Consider the following 15476-nt stretch of genomic DNA (forward strand, 5'->3'; position numbering starts at 1 on the left):
TGATTAGTAACCTAATTAATAATAACTGCTAATAATTAAATAGTTAAATAAAATTAAAAAAAGTACACAAATGGCAACCATAAAGCTGACCAACTATAACTAAATACTATATTTCCAGTGCCAATTTCTTTATTTGACATGATAAAGCAATAAACAATTTCTTTATTTGGCATGATAAACAAATAAACATCAGGCATGATAAACCAAAGTATTTTTTAAAAATGGTCATATGACATAATCTTTTCCATGATCTATCTAGCTAAATATTTAACAATCATTGCAAAATGAAGTAAAATTAAATACACACAGTTGGACATAAGAACCTAAATATTTTTGTAAATGCAAACAGTTGAACATAACAACCTAGAGGTTATTGTATAAACATAGTTGGGCGTAACAACCTAAAAGTTTCTGTAAATTAAGATGAAAAATTCTGAAATTTGCTAACTTCAAACTATTTAAGAATTAGTATATAAATATACTCTATATAATGAAAATTGAGTATAAAACCATATAGAAAACAATACTTTTACTAGAAGTAAATAAATTATTTACTTGCTGTGTTGAACATATGCTCACTGAGTAGTTAATCACTTAGCAGCAAGTTTAATAACTCCATTTTTTTTTAAAGTTCAACACTGATTTCATAAGTTGAACATCAAATGGCAAATCAAATTACTACTGTGAAATCTGATATAATTGTTAGCAAGTTATTCATAAAACCCAAAATGTCTTAACATACAGATGTGATAAAAGATAAATGCCTTAAGAAACAGAATGTCCTGTGTTAGAATTAGGACATATATGAGCAAATAAATAAGAGGATTTGATTAAAAAAGCTCTAAATGCAATCTCCTATCACTATTCCTAATCACTGCTTCAAAAACACCTTTAAGCTCTGATTAGGTATCTATTTCCTTTTCTTTTTCAAGTATTTTTAAACAACCAATATTAGTTGTTTAAGAAATATTAATAATTATATATTAATAAACAGCAAATATTTGGACTTTGGCTCTAAATAATAGCAAAAGTTTCAATTATGGTAGAAGCTTAAAAGAAAAAAGCTCAAATGTATATAGATAAGTAAGCTTATTTTAGGTCACTTGAGAATTTTAAGGAACAACCAATGAAAGTAAGCTAAAGTAAAACTAGGAATGTTATTTAAATTTGGTACTAAAAAAAAGCTATAATTATATATATCTGATTCGGAGAACTTTCCATAACTCCATAACTTAAGTATTCTCCATAAGCTCTCTTCTTACTGCGTATCAGGTAACATCTTTAAATCTTATTTGATAATGAATGTACCCAACATCTTTGTTATTGGTACTTTTCTGCAATAATTTAGCTCAAAGGTAACACCCTAGCTAACAAATCTCTCTTTGAGTTAAATTCCTAATTTCATTTGTTATAAACAATTACGACAAATAATATTGTTCCATCACCAATAATAAAAACAAACTTCAATTAAAAAAACTAAAAAATACTTTAACATTTAGCTCCATACCGAGTTTATAATAAACTCATTTAAATTAATCTAATTTATATAAAAAAATTATTAAACTCCACTAGATTTTTAAGTAAAAATTTGAATATTTTTAAATAATCAGAAAAATAAAAAATATTTTTAAAAAGATTATATTACTAATAATTTTTTATATTCATTTTCTTAATACATTTAGTAAAAAATACATACATAACTATAAGGAAGCAACCAGGTTTGAAATTTAACTTGGGCCGGGTTTGATAAAATATAGCCGGGGCCGGGCTTGTGACCAGGGCTGCATAAACATTTATACATTTTAAAGTATATTTATAATTCAAAATTCATGTTATATTTTGTATAAACATCATTATGATAAACATGATCATCATAATCATCTTTGCCATCATCATCATCATGACCATCATCATCATCATCATGGCCATCATCATCATCATGACCATCATCATCAGGCCTTCCTTATTTATTCTGTTTCTCTAATATAAACAATCTAGAGCATTTTCTTTTCTTAACTAAAGCTCATTTATACAATATGTAAGACACTCTCGTCAAGTTTTCTTAAATTTACCTTTAACTTTTAGGACCAGGGCCGGCTTTGCAAAAAGTCTCATTTTAAGCCGGGGTTGGGGCCCTGGTCACTTCCTAATAACAATAATAAAAAATACATACATAACTATATCAAAAAATACTATATATACTTAAAAGTATACATATACTAAAAAATACATACATAACTATACTAAAAAATATTAAAAAATACATATACTTTAATGCTTATATACTAAAAATCCTTTATTATAAAAGTGTTTTAAAGTTTATTTCAAAATTAATTAAATAAATGAATAGATAATTTTTCCAGTTGGTTTATTTAAAAAAGTATTTTTTATTTAATTAGTAGTTTTTCAGTCATTTTTTTAAATTTTAAAACAGATTTGAAACAGGTTGAATGCGATACTTTTAGAGTCCTAAGATGAATCTTTATCCTCCTAATGTAAGCCAAAAGTTCTACATTAGTCCTCATATATTTACTGTTTTTTTTTCGAAACATACAAGACTTCAATTTTTATACAAAAATGTTACCATTTTGGTAAGTTCCAGATGCTTGCTGCTGACAAGTTGGATCTAATGAGGTGTACGGTGATTGATTAACACCTGGTCCCATTCCCTATTAAAAAACACTTGTAAAAATGCTTTCTCACAAAAAGAAAAGAAAAAAAAAAAAAAAAATCTAAATACATAATTTATCACATAAATGTATTTAAGTTCATATACATAATGAAAAGTTAAACTTTTAGGTAACATTCATTATAGATCTAATTCATGTTCAAAATAAATAAAATTAAAAGGATTATGCACAAAATTAATAAAATGTTTACAAGTATATAAAATATAAATTATTATAATTGTATATTAGAAAAAATAAACTTAATAAAAAAAAAGTTAATTCAAGACTAATTTTTTAATATTATTGTCAATACTAATGTTAATATTAATAAAAAAAACAATCATAATTAATCATTTAACATATATCATTGTTATCATCATGACATTTGAACTTTATTAACTAATTCAAAAAATAATAGATTTGTAAGGATATCACAAAAGACATAAAAATAGTACAAGATAAATAGTACAATAATATAAACTTAAAATAAAGTAATAAATAAAATAATAATAAAAAAATATTAAAAAAACAAACAAACCAGATATCCATTTGGATATAGTATTTATACCCAATTAAAATCTGACTAGTTTAACATACCTGATTAGGCATTCTCATCGAAGGAGTCCGTGCTTGTGAATAGCGATTATTCATAAACTAAATTTCAAAGAAATTAAATATCAGTTTTTATAATTTTTAGTAAAGTATACAGAAGAAATACAAAATTTTTCAATGATCAATAATAAGGTTTTAAATACTTGAAAATAATTAGCTTGCATTCCACTTATTGATGACATGTCATTATTGGGTTGTGGAATATAGCTTGGTGATGGTAGATTACCAGAGTTCTAATTAAAAATTAAACAAAAAGTAATCAATAATAAATGTGTTGTTCATTTACATCTAAAAATAAGCAGAAAAATGGTCATCATCATCATCATCATCATCATCATCATCATCATCATCATCATCATCATCATCATCATCATCATCATCATCATCATCATCATCATCATCATCATCATCATCATTATCATCATCATCTGCACACATTCCCAAGCCACCTTAACCATCCCTGACACCTATCAAGTAAATTCACTACATTCAATCTATGATCATCACTTTTTTCTTACTGTTTACAGTCACACCACACATCTATCTGATCATTACCTCATCTGCTCTTTCAAGACACTGGACATCATTAACTTTTATCACCTATGTTTCACTACAATTCATAATAAAACTCTAAAAGTATGTATAACATTTCTTTAATCTATGGTGCACCTCTTGCTGTTAGAAGTAGAATTATTTCTCTGAACTAGGCCCAGACACACCTTACTGTTTCTCTTGATGCTTCTTCTGATCTAGCAGCTGATTTAATTGTATCTCCAAGATAATAAAACTTACCAATACACACAATGCGCAATTGCATTGCTAAAATCCACCTACAACATCTAAGCCAATACAACAAAAGAACCTTCTGAATAATTGATTTCACTTCACAAGAGGATATTCTGCTGGTCCACTAACCTGATTCACTGTAAATTTTTTATCTTAATTAAACTCTACTTTTTAGGGGATGATTTACTTTAAAAACTACAAATTTTCAAAATGAATCATCCCAATTTTTCTTACCTCACCTTTAATTAAAAGTATTTTTTCTGCATAGTCTTTTAATACAGCATTCTCCAATGATTATATCATATTTGCTTTATGATTATTGCATTTCTTCTGCCCACTAAATCTAGTGTCTCACTTAATAACTTTGATGATATATATTTATTGATATAGATGTTTTTTTGTTATAATTTTTTTCCAGCCTAGATAAGCAATACCTGTCTTTTCCATAATCTTAGCTAAGTAATACAAGAACCTGCCTTCTCCATAACCTTAGCTAAGCGATACAAGAGCCTGCCTTCTCTATAATCAGACTTTATCCACATTTTATAAAATTTCTTTATTTTCTTTTAAAATTTTACCCACTTTTGCTTTCCACCACTATGATTTCTTGCATTTATGCAAAAGATCAAATGGTTCTGCCTTTGATCGTTTACATGTTTATCAGATACTTCTAAAAAACTTGTTTATTTATTTACTTTCTACGTTTCTTTCTGACCTGATTTCTAGTTTTACTTGAATTTTGTTTTTTAAATGGTTACATACTTTATTTTTTTTAAATTTCTAAATTCTAAAATTACAAAGATTTTCTTTTCTTCAGATTTTCTACCAGTTTCATTTCACAAACTATTATATAGGCTTTAGCTATATATTTATCATAACCTACTTTTAGTTGATTTTTTTTTGTAAGGCATATTTTATAGACTACCATAGCTTCTAAAAATTGCAACATTTCCTTTTCATTATTTTTTCTGCCAAACCACTTTCCACCATGCACACCCTCAAAGCATCTGTTGCTGCACCATACTCAGTAATGTCTCCACACACAATCAGCCTCTCATTTTCCCCAACATTTTTCAAAAGAATACCAAGTACAATGTAAAAATTAAACCTGTTTTGAGATTCAAATTCAAAGGCACTGATCTTCCACTCTTAATGCCATCACTCTCTCATTCCCTCATCTTAACTACATAATTTATCCATTTTCTGCAACTAAAATACCAACACCTGACACTGCTTTCTTTAACTCAACTTTTTGCAACTCAAAAGAATATATACTAACAGCCATCATAGTCCTCTATATGCTTATTAAAATATATGTGAAAATAATCATCATTGATATCATCTGACTTTTTTGTTACTTTATCACTAGACAGCTTGATCAAAGTTTAGCATTGTTTAATGTTATACTAACATGGAATAAGTTAACAAAAATGACTCACGAGGTCATGAAAGGCTTTTGCTTCGGGACTATGATTGTGTGGGTCTTGTCTTTCTGGTGCTGCACAGTAAAGGTCCCAAAAAACGCTAAATTAAAAAAAAAAAAAATCAAATTCCCCCCAAAAAAAATAGTGCAAAACTATCATTTTAATAAAACATGATTTCGGCTTATAAAATCTTATAAAACTACTTTACATTAGTGTTAGCCAGCCTGATAGCGTATAACGTGTTTTAAATCCTAAAGATTTAAAAAATCATGGTTAAAAAAACTACCTATATAAGACTCAGATTTAATGTGTTACGCTTGACGCTTAGAAAATGTTGCAAGTTCGCACAGCATGGATTAAATTAATCGAGAACAATTGATTTCTTTATTTGAAAAAAAAAAGGTAGTCAACAGCAAGGTCATTCATTCAAATTTAAAAAAAAACTGTTTTTTAAGAAACTTGCAATAAAACGTATCATTTGCATAAAACATAAAAAAGGATTATTACATTTCCATAAACTTTTATAAGTTTTTGTTTTTTAATTTACAAATATGAAAGTTTAATTTACAAATACAAAAATTAAGTTTTTTTTTCAGTTCACTGATATAAAAGTTTAGATTTATGTTTTTTTTCATATTAGTTGCGAGCCGACAACAGCTCACAACAGCCTAAATTCCCAATATTGCAAAAACGCTGTATAAATTTTTATTCTGTCTAACACCCTGTATTGCTCTTAACATTTCAAAGACTTTCAACAAAGTATGGTGACTTATTATTATTGTTGTTGTTTTACTAATACTATTAATATTATAATGATATTAATTTTAAAATAATGATATTAATTTTAGGAAAAGGAAAAAAGTAAAAGGGGAAAGAAAACATTTATAGATTAAACAAAAATAAAATTAACAAAAAAGAAGAATAAATAAACGTTTTAAAAGAAAAAAAGAAAAAGAAATATCTGTAAGAAAATAAGTAAAATAGAAGTAATGAAAATAGAAGTTAAAAAAAAAAACGTTAATGAATGAACTATATAAAAAGAATGGCAAAGAAAGAAAAAAAAACTATTTAAACATCGGAACCACGATTGGCAAATCAAGATTTTTTTTATTTTTTCATTTATTTTTTTAGTTTTCTTTCATTTATTTCTTAGGATTATTTATTTTATTATTTATTTATTTTTCTTCAGTTTTTTAGCGTATATAGTTTTACTTATTATTTTTTGTTAGTCTTTTATTTATTTTTAATTATTATTTATTTTTAATGATATATAAACTTTTTTTTTTATACAGTTACATATTATTTGTTTTTATTTTCATTTTAGCCATTTATTACATATGTTTTATTCTACCGTGTATTATTATTTTTTTTAATCCTTTTTTTTTTTTTTTTTGCCAAAGGTAATTTTTTGTTTTGTTTTTAATGTTTGTTGTAACTTTTGTTTTGTTTTGATTTTCTCAGTGTTTTTCTGTTTATATTGTATTTATTTATTTGGTCATAATATTTGCAATATATTTTGATTATTATATTATAACAACTATGATTATATTAATATATTTACTAAATCTTTATAATTTTTTTAGCAGTAGTTGTTTTTATGTCATCGTAAGTTGTTACGTTTTGTCAGTTTATTACTGTTTGTAACTGTAACTTTGTAAGTAAAAACGATTGCTGTATGAAAAGTAATACCGATTTATTTAAATTATTATAATTACTTTATTATTATTATTACTATTATTGTTATTGTTATTATTGTTATTACTATTATTAATATTATTATTATTATTATTATTACAAAGATTAATTGTATATAAGTAAACTATTTTTTTAAGGTATTTACTTGAGATTAGTATTTCAATACTATTTGTAAATAGCCGTGAAAATTTATTTTCAGAATATATATGATTGATTGATTTAAAAATAAACAAATTCTTATTACTCATAATGAGAATATTTAATGTACTTAAAGTAATTAAGTTTAATCCTTTTTTTTTAAAACTGTTATTCTATTACTATTAACATTTATTTAATAACCATTTATTTTCTATTAAAATTTTTATTGCTTACTCCGCTTTACTTTTTAACTTTTGTTTCGTTTTATTTCTTTTTTTTTTTGCACATATAATGACTGATTTAAATAAAAAGAACAGGCAAGGAGTGCAAAGAACATGGGGTGCACATATTGAATGACTTGATAGAACAACGAGGAGTGTACATAAACTGATTTATGATTCTATTTTTTTTTTAAATTTATAATTCATCTCCCCTAAGGCTGAAAAGGCCACTACAGATGAGGAGGCTACTTGTGGTTATAACCCTCTCTCAACTCTATAACTCCGAAACACGAACCTTGACAAACAAGGCTGCTGTGTGGAGAAACAAGTTGAGAGTAGTACTACCAGGGACGTGGTGGGATTTAAACTCGGAATCTCTCGCTTATGAAGCGAGCACTCTACCACTACCGCATTATTAATTCTATTGAAAAATATATTTAATTCATGATTTAAGAACTAAATATCGTACACGTTGTAAAATATCATTCACAAGATGAAATGACAAAGTTCAAGTCATAAAATGCCATTCCAAGTAATATTATACTAAAATTCACAGGGTTAAATAATGAGATTTTACCGTTGTAAAATCTAGTTAAAAATACCAATTACAAGGGGGAAATGACAATTTTATGTTGGAAAATACCATGATTGATTTTATTATTGCTATTATTATTATTGTTATTATTATTATTATTATTATTATTATTAATATTACTGCTTTTATTATTGCTACTGTTATTATAAATGTTATAATTTTAATGCTGAAACAATTAACTAGTTTAAAAAGTTTACTCACCACCACCATGAATGAAGAAAACCAGGGGGTTCACCTAAAGATATGTTCTTTTCCCATTGTATCTATATTATTAAAAAATATTCAAATAATATAAGATAATTTGAAAAATAAAACAAAAATAAATAAAAATTACGATATAGTGTAATTATTGTACACACATGTACACTATAATAAATTATATAGTGTAGTTCATTATATAATTTATTATAGTGTACATGCGTGAATACATGCAAACGTAGTAAACATTGTAGATAAACAAATAAAATGTTTTATTCTAATTACACTTAAAACTTAATCTTAAAGTTGAGAAGAACCAAAATTTTTATTTTAGATTCTGATTTTGGATATAAGATGTTTGTTCCACTAAAGTTTAAGACCAAGTTTATCCACTATGCTTATATGAGAAATTTGCAATTATCCAAAAACCTAAAAACTTTTTAATAAACGAACCCAAAATGTATTGAAATGCAATCATGAAAACAAATTCTTATTTAAAAATGACAAAGCCTGTTTAAAACCCAACTAACTACTGACAATTACTATTTTATAAAAATATCTCTAACTAATAAAACATTCATACATGTCAAACCATTTTCTCTTGTAATACATTTTATAGTAATTTTACAACTATCTTTTGATTAAAAGCTCAAACATTATTATTTAAATGCATTTTTAAGCAAAATTTCCAAACAAAAAGCAAATTAATAATAACATCATCCTAACTACAGCCTTCGGAATTAGGAAAAATAAACAAATCTATTTGAGGTCGGCATCAGGTTGGCAAAAAAAATTTAACACAAAGGGGTTGCCATAAAACATATAAATGAGGTTGGCAATTTTTTTCCAACCTCAAACACATTTAGGATGGCAGTTAGGTTGACATTGCAGAATGCCGACTCTAATTCTAAGGGTTGTAACTATTAAACAATTTTTTTACCCTGAAATGATCCAAAAAACAAATATAAGAAATAACTTCTAATATGAAAATCACAGCAAATATAATTTTTCAGCAATTGCTTGATGATTGTAATATGACATGCGTTAACTTTAGTTCATACATAAACCAAAAAAATTAAATGTAGTTCAAAACCCTCTAACACTATTACATAAACTTTGAACAAGGCCTTGACGAATAAGACGGCTGCGCAGTGAAACAAGTTAAAGGAAATACTGAATACATAATACAAATACATTTTGAATTGACATTAAAATTTTTTCTTTTCTTTTGAAACTATTAGCATTTAAGAAAATCATAAAATTGCAATTGACAATAAAAATATGACAATACAAATAAAGCAAAGTAAAGATCCAAGTTTATAGAAATAAATAGTATTTTAAATATCAAATACTAAATATAGTATTAAATAGTAATACTAAACAATATCAAATACAAATAATATTTAGCTAATATAATTGTTATATAAAATATCACCCATACATTGTTTTAAAATTTTAACTCCACATTGAAACATTTTACATTAGTTTTTGAACAAACCTATCTACCTAGTGCAATTCTTAATCTTCATAAAATTTTTATCATAAATAGTCTTAATAAAATTTTTATCATAAATAGAAAAAAAAAAACAGGTGCATTGTTCTGGCGCTCAAGTACTGTTTCCGTTTAAAAACATTCTACAAACCTCACTAAGAAATGTTTGTGCAGCACGTGTTGCACCTTGATGTAACAAATACTCATAGACATAGAGTGCTAATCTAAATAAATATGACTTTCTCTAAAGTATTTGTAATAACAGAATATTTACATAAATTCAAAACAAATAATTTATTTTATTTTTATTAATACTTCTACCATCTATAAATCTGGATGGCATAATTTATTCTAGTAAAAAAGGTAAAAAATCTTGTTTTGAAAAATATATGTTTTGTTTAATTCATTTGTTTTGCAATTGTTTTGAAATATTAACTTAATAACACAACACTGTTAACTTATAAATAACCAACCCTTCTCAAAAAGAAAACCTTATATAACCGCGCATATAATATTTTGTTTTGACAATTACGCCATGGCTCTTTGCAAGTTTTGAAAATCAGAACATTTAAAAAATGCACAGAATAAACAAATGTAAACTTTAGTTAAAAATAAAATAAACAAACCATTCACTAAAAAGAGAATTTAAAACTTTAAAAAAAATAAATACTAAACTAAAGTATGTATGCATGTATATGATATTATTTTTCAAAAAAAACTTTACCAAAAATTTCAGAGCAGATAAAATTAAAATTCTATAGATCCAAAAGATCAAACTTAGAATTACCCTCAATACTCTTCTAAGTCTTTCACGTCTCAGAGACTTAACAAAGAGGGTTAACTAGTGTTTTTTGTTATAAACTTATAATTTTTATAGTGTAAATGTTTTAAAAAAATTTTTTTTGTGACTTTATAGTTATGCAAAAATAATTTTTTAACTAAACTAAAAAATTAATTAATTTTAATATAGTTATTATATTTTAATTTGAAATAGAGAATAGTCTTTTTTGAGATGTAGGAAAAATAATTAGGTAAAATAGGTTTGCAAGATATGAAATATTTTTTTGCCTAAACTCAGTCTGTTTTGCATCCATATTAGTACTTGTATGTTCATAATTCCAACAAAATATTTATTATTCAACAGATAAATATTATTGACCACACAATTTTATTATTAAAACCCTGGTGGGGATGCAAAATAAACTTGATCTGAGCAGAAAATGTAAATCTTTGCAAGAATGCTTTTCAATTATTGTTAATTTTCATTTTTAAAGATTTTTATCACAAATTTATTATTTGTTATTAAAATTTTGATTGTATGCGATAGTATCAAAACAATTTAAAATATAAACAATAGAATAATGGCTGCAAGTCTAATTACTAATTGAAATAACCAATTTTCTTTGAGATTTTTTGTTTAATCAATAGTAGAAAGTTACCACCAAATTATGATGCCTTGGATGTGTTTATTAGACAACATATTATTACAATATATTGAAGAAAGAAAGAAAAAAACTGAAATAAAACTGAAATAAAAAATTTTCTTTCCATTTGGACAGGATAAACACAAATTCCTTATAAGGCTATACACATGTGTATAGTTTTATAAGCAGAATTTAAAAATAAAATTTTCAGTTACTTCTTCTTAGGGAAAATAGTATGATCTTGGTGAATAACATGTTCATAGTATACCATAATAAATAAAACTTTTGCAATCCTATATTCAATTTTTTTTGTTTCTTTTTAAAATGAGAGTAAATTTAATTTCTTATTTGCATCAGAAGAGCTGATGGATATAAACATGGCCATCTTTTTAGTGTTCAACAGTATGAAGTTGAACACCAAGAACATTTAATACTAATATTTAATACAATTACCATTTAAATAAAAATTTAATACTAATATTTAATACATTTAATACTAGTGTTAAAACTTATCAACAAACTTTTTAATGATAATTTTGCTATCATTTAATGAAAATAAGTTAAATCAATGATTACGATTCAGAAGAGTACACAAAGAAGGAGACAAAACTGATAAAATATCAATTGGAAATGAAAAAAAAAACAAAGAGCAAAAAAACTTAAAAAAAAAAAGAAAGTATTTTGTTGAGTATTGATGTGAAGGAGGTTTGTGATTGTTAAGGAGTTTTTTCTACCTTTACAAACTATAACAAAATCATATCATCTCAGAATCTTACATTTATATATGTCTATTTCACACCATAACTATCAAATTAAATCCTTGAAATTAAATGGCTATGATAGCAGTGGAGGAGATAAAATATGAAAAATCATGGCAATAATTTGCACTAGGATTTCTCAAACAGGATCCCAGAGGTAAAAAACCATCCCGTTATTCCGTAATTTCAATGAAATTTCCTGGGAATCCCGGTAATTTTTTTAAACATATTTTAAACATTTATAAAGATATTAAAAATATTATTACTAAAAATTTGAGTACTAATTACTTCCCTTTCCCTTTTGTAATGTATTTTTATAAAAATTAGGAAGATGTATTATAGTAGACAATTAAATCACCAATATTTTGCAGCTTTGGTTTGTGTCTATAAAAGATAGATAAAATATTATTATTGAACTTGATTTATAAATAGATTTGATTTACTTATTTAAATTTGATATGTTGTAACTTACAGCATATAAAGCTTAAATAAACAAACTAAATGAATTTATAAATCAAATTCAATAATAATATTTTATCTACCTTAGACACAAACCAAAACTGCAAAAAATTGGTAACTAATCTAATAAATAATTACAATATCAAGAAATTTCAATGAATAAAGGGGAGTCCTAGATATATTAAATACAAAATAACCACGGACAAGTTACAAGTACTTGCACGTGCAAAAAAAGTAATTAGTTACGCATAAAAGTTGGTAGTTAGTAAGTAAAGTAATTAGTTACGTTAAGAAAGTAGTTAGTATGTAAAAAGTGAAATAAGTGAAAAACCAAGTAAGTGAAGTTTAAAATATATGTTTAGTAATTACAACTAATTTAAAATAATTAATGTAAATATACTACCAGCATCTTATTTCAAGATTTAATTATAGGTAATATAGTTCTATATTTATATTTTAGCATATTTTAATCTATTTAATTAATAGGATAATATACCATATCATGTCAAGTGGATCTAAGGCATGGCAAAATTTTACAAAAGAAAAAACACAGAATCTGCCACTTTTAATATATGTAAAACAACAATGTGTAAAGGATTTTCAACAAGTGGTCTTCTTCGTCATTTAAAACTTTTTCACAAGGAAGTCAAAATTAAAGTAATGAAAAAAAGGCCATATGAAGACACAAATTTTGAAGTTAGAAATGCAACCTAAAATTATGTCATTTATAAAAAAGGAATCTATAGAAGGAGTTGTTTCAAAATTGGCGGCTGTAGATGGCTTTTCTATTAATGCAATTGCAAAATCTGAATTTATAAGAAAATCTTTATCTAATAAAGAAATGATATTGCCAAAAAACCCTTCACATGTAATGGATTTGGTAAAAAGTCAATACCATCTAGCAAAACAAGGAGTGGTTAAGGAAATGACTACGCAAATTCAAGGTGGCTCAAGATTCTCTATTTCGATGGATAAATACACATCTTAAAAAAATCGCTGCTATTTGAATTTAAATGTAAATTTATTAACTCGGCTTTGGAACTTGGGCATGATTTAAATTAGAGATATCACGAATATTCGGCGACTTGATAAAAAATAGTAACCGTTTAATCGTTTTTCACATTAAAGTTAAACCGCACTCTAAGTTTAAGTTGTCATGAAAATATAATATTTAAAAGTTTAGAGTTCTTTGTGCTAAATCAATCTAGGATTTTCTGAAATTACCTTAAAAGCCCATGTAGCATCTCTAATTCGAATAGTTAGGTCGCTTCCAGCTAAAAAAATTATTGATATGGTTGAAAATAAATTATTTGAATTTAATTCATCTACAAAGAAGCATATAATTTCTAGTGTAACTGACAGTGCATCAGATATGAAAAAATATGGAAGATTAAGCAGGATGGATCATCAACTTTGTTATGCACATGGGCCACATTTAGCAGTTTGTGATGTTCTCTACAAAAAAAACAGTGATTTCAAGTTCATCGGGCAGTGAGCATCAGAATTCTGATGAAAATAAAAGTGAAGATGAGGTGTCTGAAGAAATTAAAATAATTAATCGAAATACTAGGCCCCATAAGTATTGGACAAACAATTCAAAAGGTCCAGAGAATTGTACGAATGTTTCGTAAATCACCACTCAAAAATGAAAATTTAAAAAATACGTAAAAATTACATACAATAAAGAACTCAAGTTAATACTGGATGTAAAGAGAAGGTGGAATAGTCTTCTTGCAATGTTGGAACAATTTATTGCATTAAAAATATGTATATTAAAAGCATTGATAGATTTTAAACACAACAATATTAACAATATTTTGGAGGATGAATATTTAGTGGTGCAGACTGTAGTAACGGCGTTACAACCAATTAAATTGGGAATTGAAAGAATTGGCTGATGCAACGCATCCCTACTTGATGCAGAGGATGTATTAGTGTTTATATTGTTTTGCGCAAAAATAAAGATTGTTTTTCAGTTAAAATGCTGCAGTATGTGCAGTAGAGAATTCATGGAATAAGAATTCAGTTGGCTTGCTAAAATATTTAAATAATCCCTCAAAGAAATAGATTCTGTATTATTGCTGCCTTCCAAATCAGTCCTTCAAGTTACAGCTAAAAAATTATTTTCTATAATTTTTCAATTTCCTTATCAAGCTTAGATATTAGTTGAGTTCTTGAGATTCTCAAACTACTCCTGTAACTAGAGAGGCTAAAGCTGTGTTAGATGCACTTAAAGAATGGGGAGTTTCTGAGGCATTAGCAGCAGTACAGATGATTTGACACAACAGAAACTAACACAAGGTGCAACTAAGGTAATTGTTATGCTGGAACAAAAACTAAGCAGAGATTAATTAGATTTAACTTATTGTCATCATATCACAGAGCTTCTGTTATCAGTAGCATTTAAAGTCACAATGGGTTCCATATTACTTTTTAAATTTTATTTTTTAAGCAAATTAAAGTTCAATAAGAATGTTTATATGTAATGTTTATATTATTGCATGATTTTTTTTTAATTTCAATTAAAATAATTACTCTTAAATAATAAGTCCAAAATACAAACTTTGTTAAACAAGGGTACTGTTCAGAAAAACAAGTTGTGTACTGCACTTCCAGAGGGGTAGGATGGATTTGAACCTTGAACCTTTTGTGAACCAAATGTTTTACCACTAGTCTACAACCACATTTACTCCCCCAAATACAACAAAAGCTTTTCAACACAAGTTAGCTTTAATAAACTCCCTTCTTGCATTTCCCATCAAAGCAATTTCCAATTTTCGTTTTTTGAAATTAAAATAAAATAAGGAATAAATATTCTGTCTGATATTTTTTAAATAGCAGTCAAATCGGTGCTCTAAGGATGATAGTTTGGGCCATCAAGAATACCTCTAATAAAATTTTACTTAGGTATTTCTAGTTCATATGGCACTATTTATGAAGTGAAGAGCTGTAAAAAAAAGATAAAAATTATTATTTAAAAATCTCTCTATATAAACACATACAAA

The 15476-nt window shown here is 25.9% G+C and overlaps 1 protein-coding gene across 8 annotated transcripts in view; it reads right to left on the reverse strand.

The window, feature by feature from the left end:
* The window catches only part of LOC100197652 (single-stranded DNA-binding protein 2), a 45823-nt gene that overhangs the window by 4137 nt on the left and 26210 nt on the right, over positions 1 to 15476 (reverse strand). For all 8 annotated transcript variants that reach the window (XR_010639643.1, XR_010639644.1, XM_065801484.1 and 5 more), the window contains 6 exons: positions 9982 to 10054; positions 8342 to 8403; positions 5507 to 5591; positions 3425 to 3514; positions 3267 to 3323; positions 2585 to 2669 (listed from right to left, as the gene is read on the reverse strand). Coding sequence is in view for 6 of the 8 variants with exons in the window: in XM_065801484.1 (XP_065657556.1) it covers positions 2585 to 2669; positions 3267 to 3323; positions 3425 to 3514; positions 5507 to 5591; positions 8342 to 8403; positions 9982 to 10054 (452 nt within the window). In the remaining 2 variants the exon portion in view is untranslated. The remainder of the gene's footprint in view (positions 1 to 2584; positions 2670 to 3266; positions 3324 to 3424; positions 3515 to 5506; positions 5592 to 8341; positions 8404 to 9981; positions 10055 to 15476) is intronic.

The sequence above is a fragment of the Hydra vulgaris genome, chromosome 07, assembly GCF_038396675.1.
Source record: "Hydra vulgaris chromosome 07, alternate assembly HydraT2T_AEP".
Taxonomy (NCBI): domain Eukaryota; kingdom Metazoa; phylum Cnidaria; class Hydrozoa; order Anthoathecata; family Hydridae; genus Hydra; species Hydra vulgaris.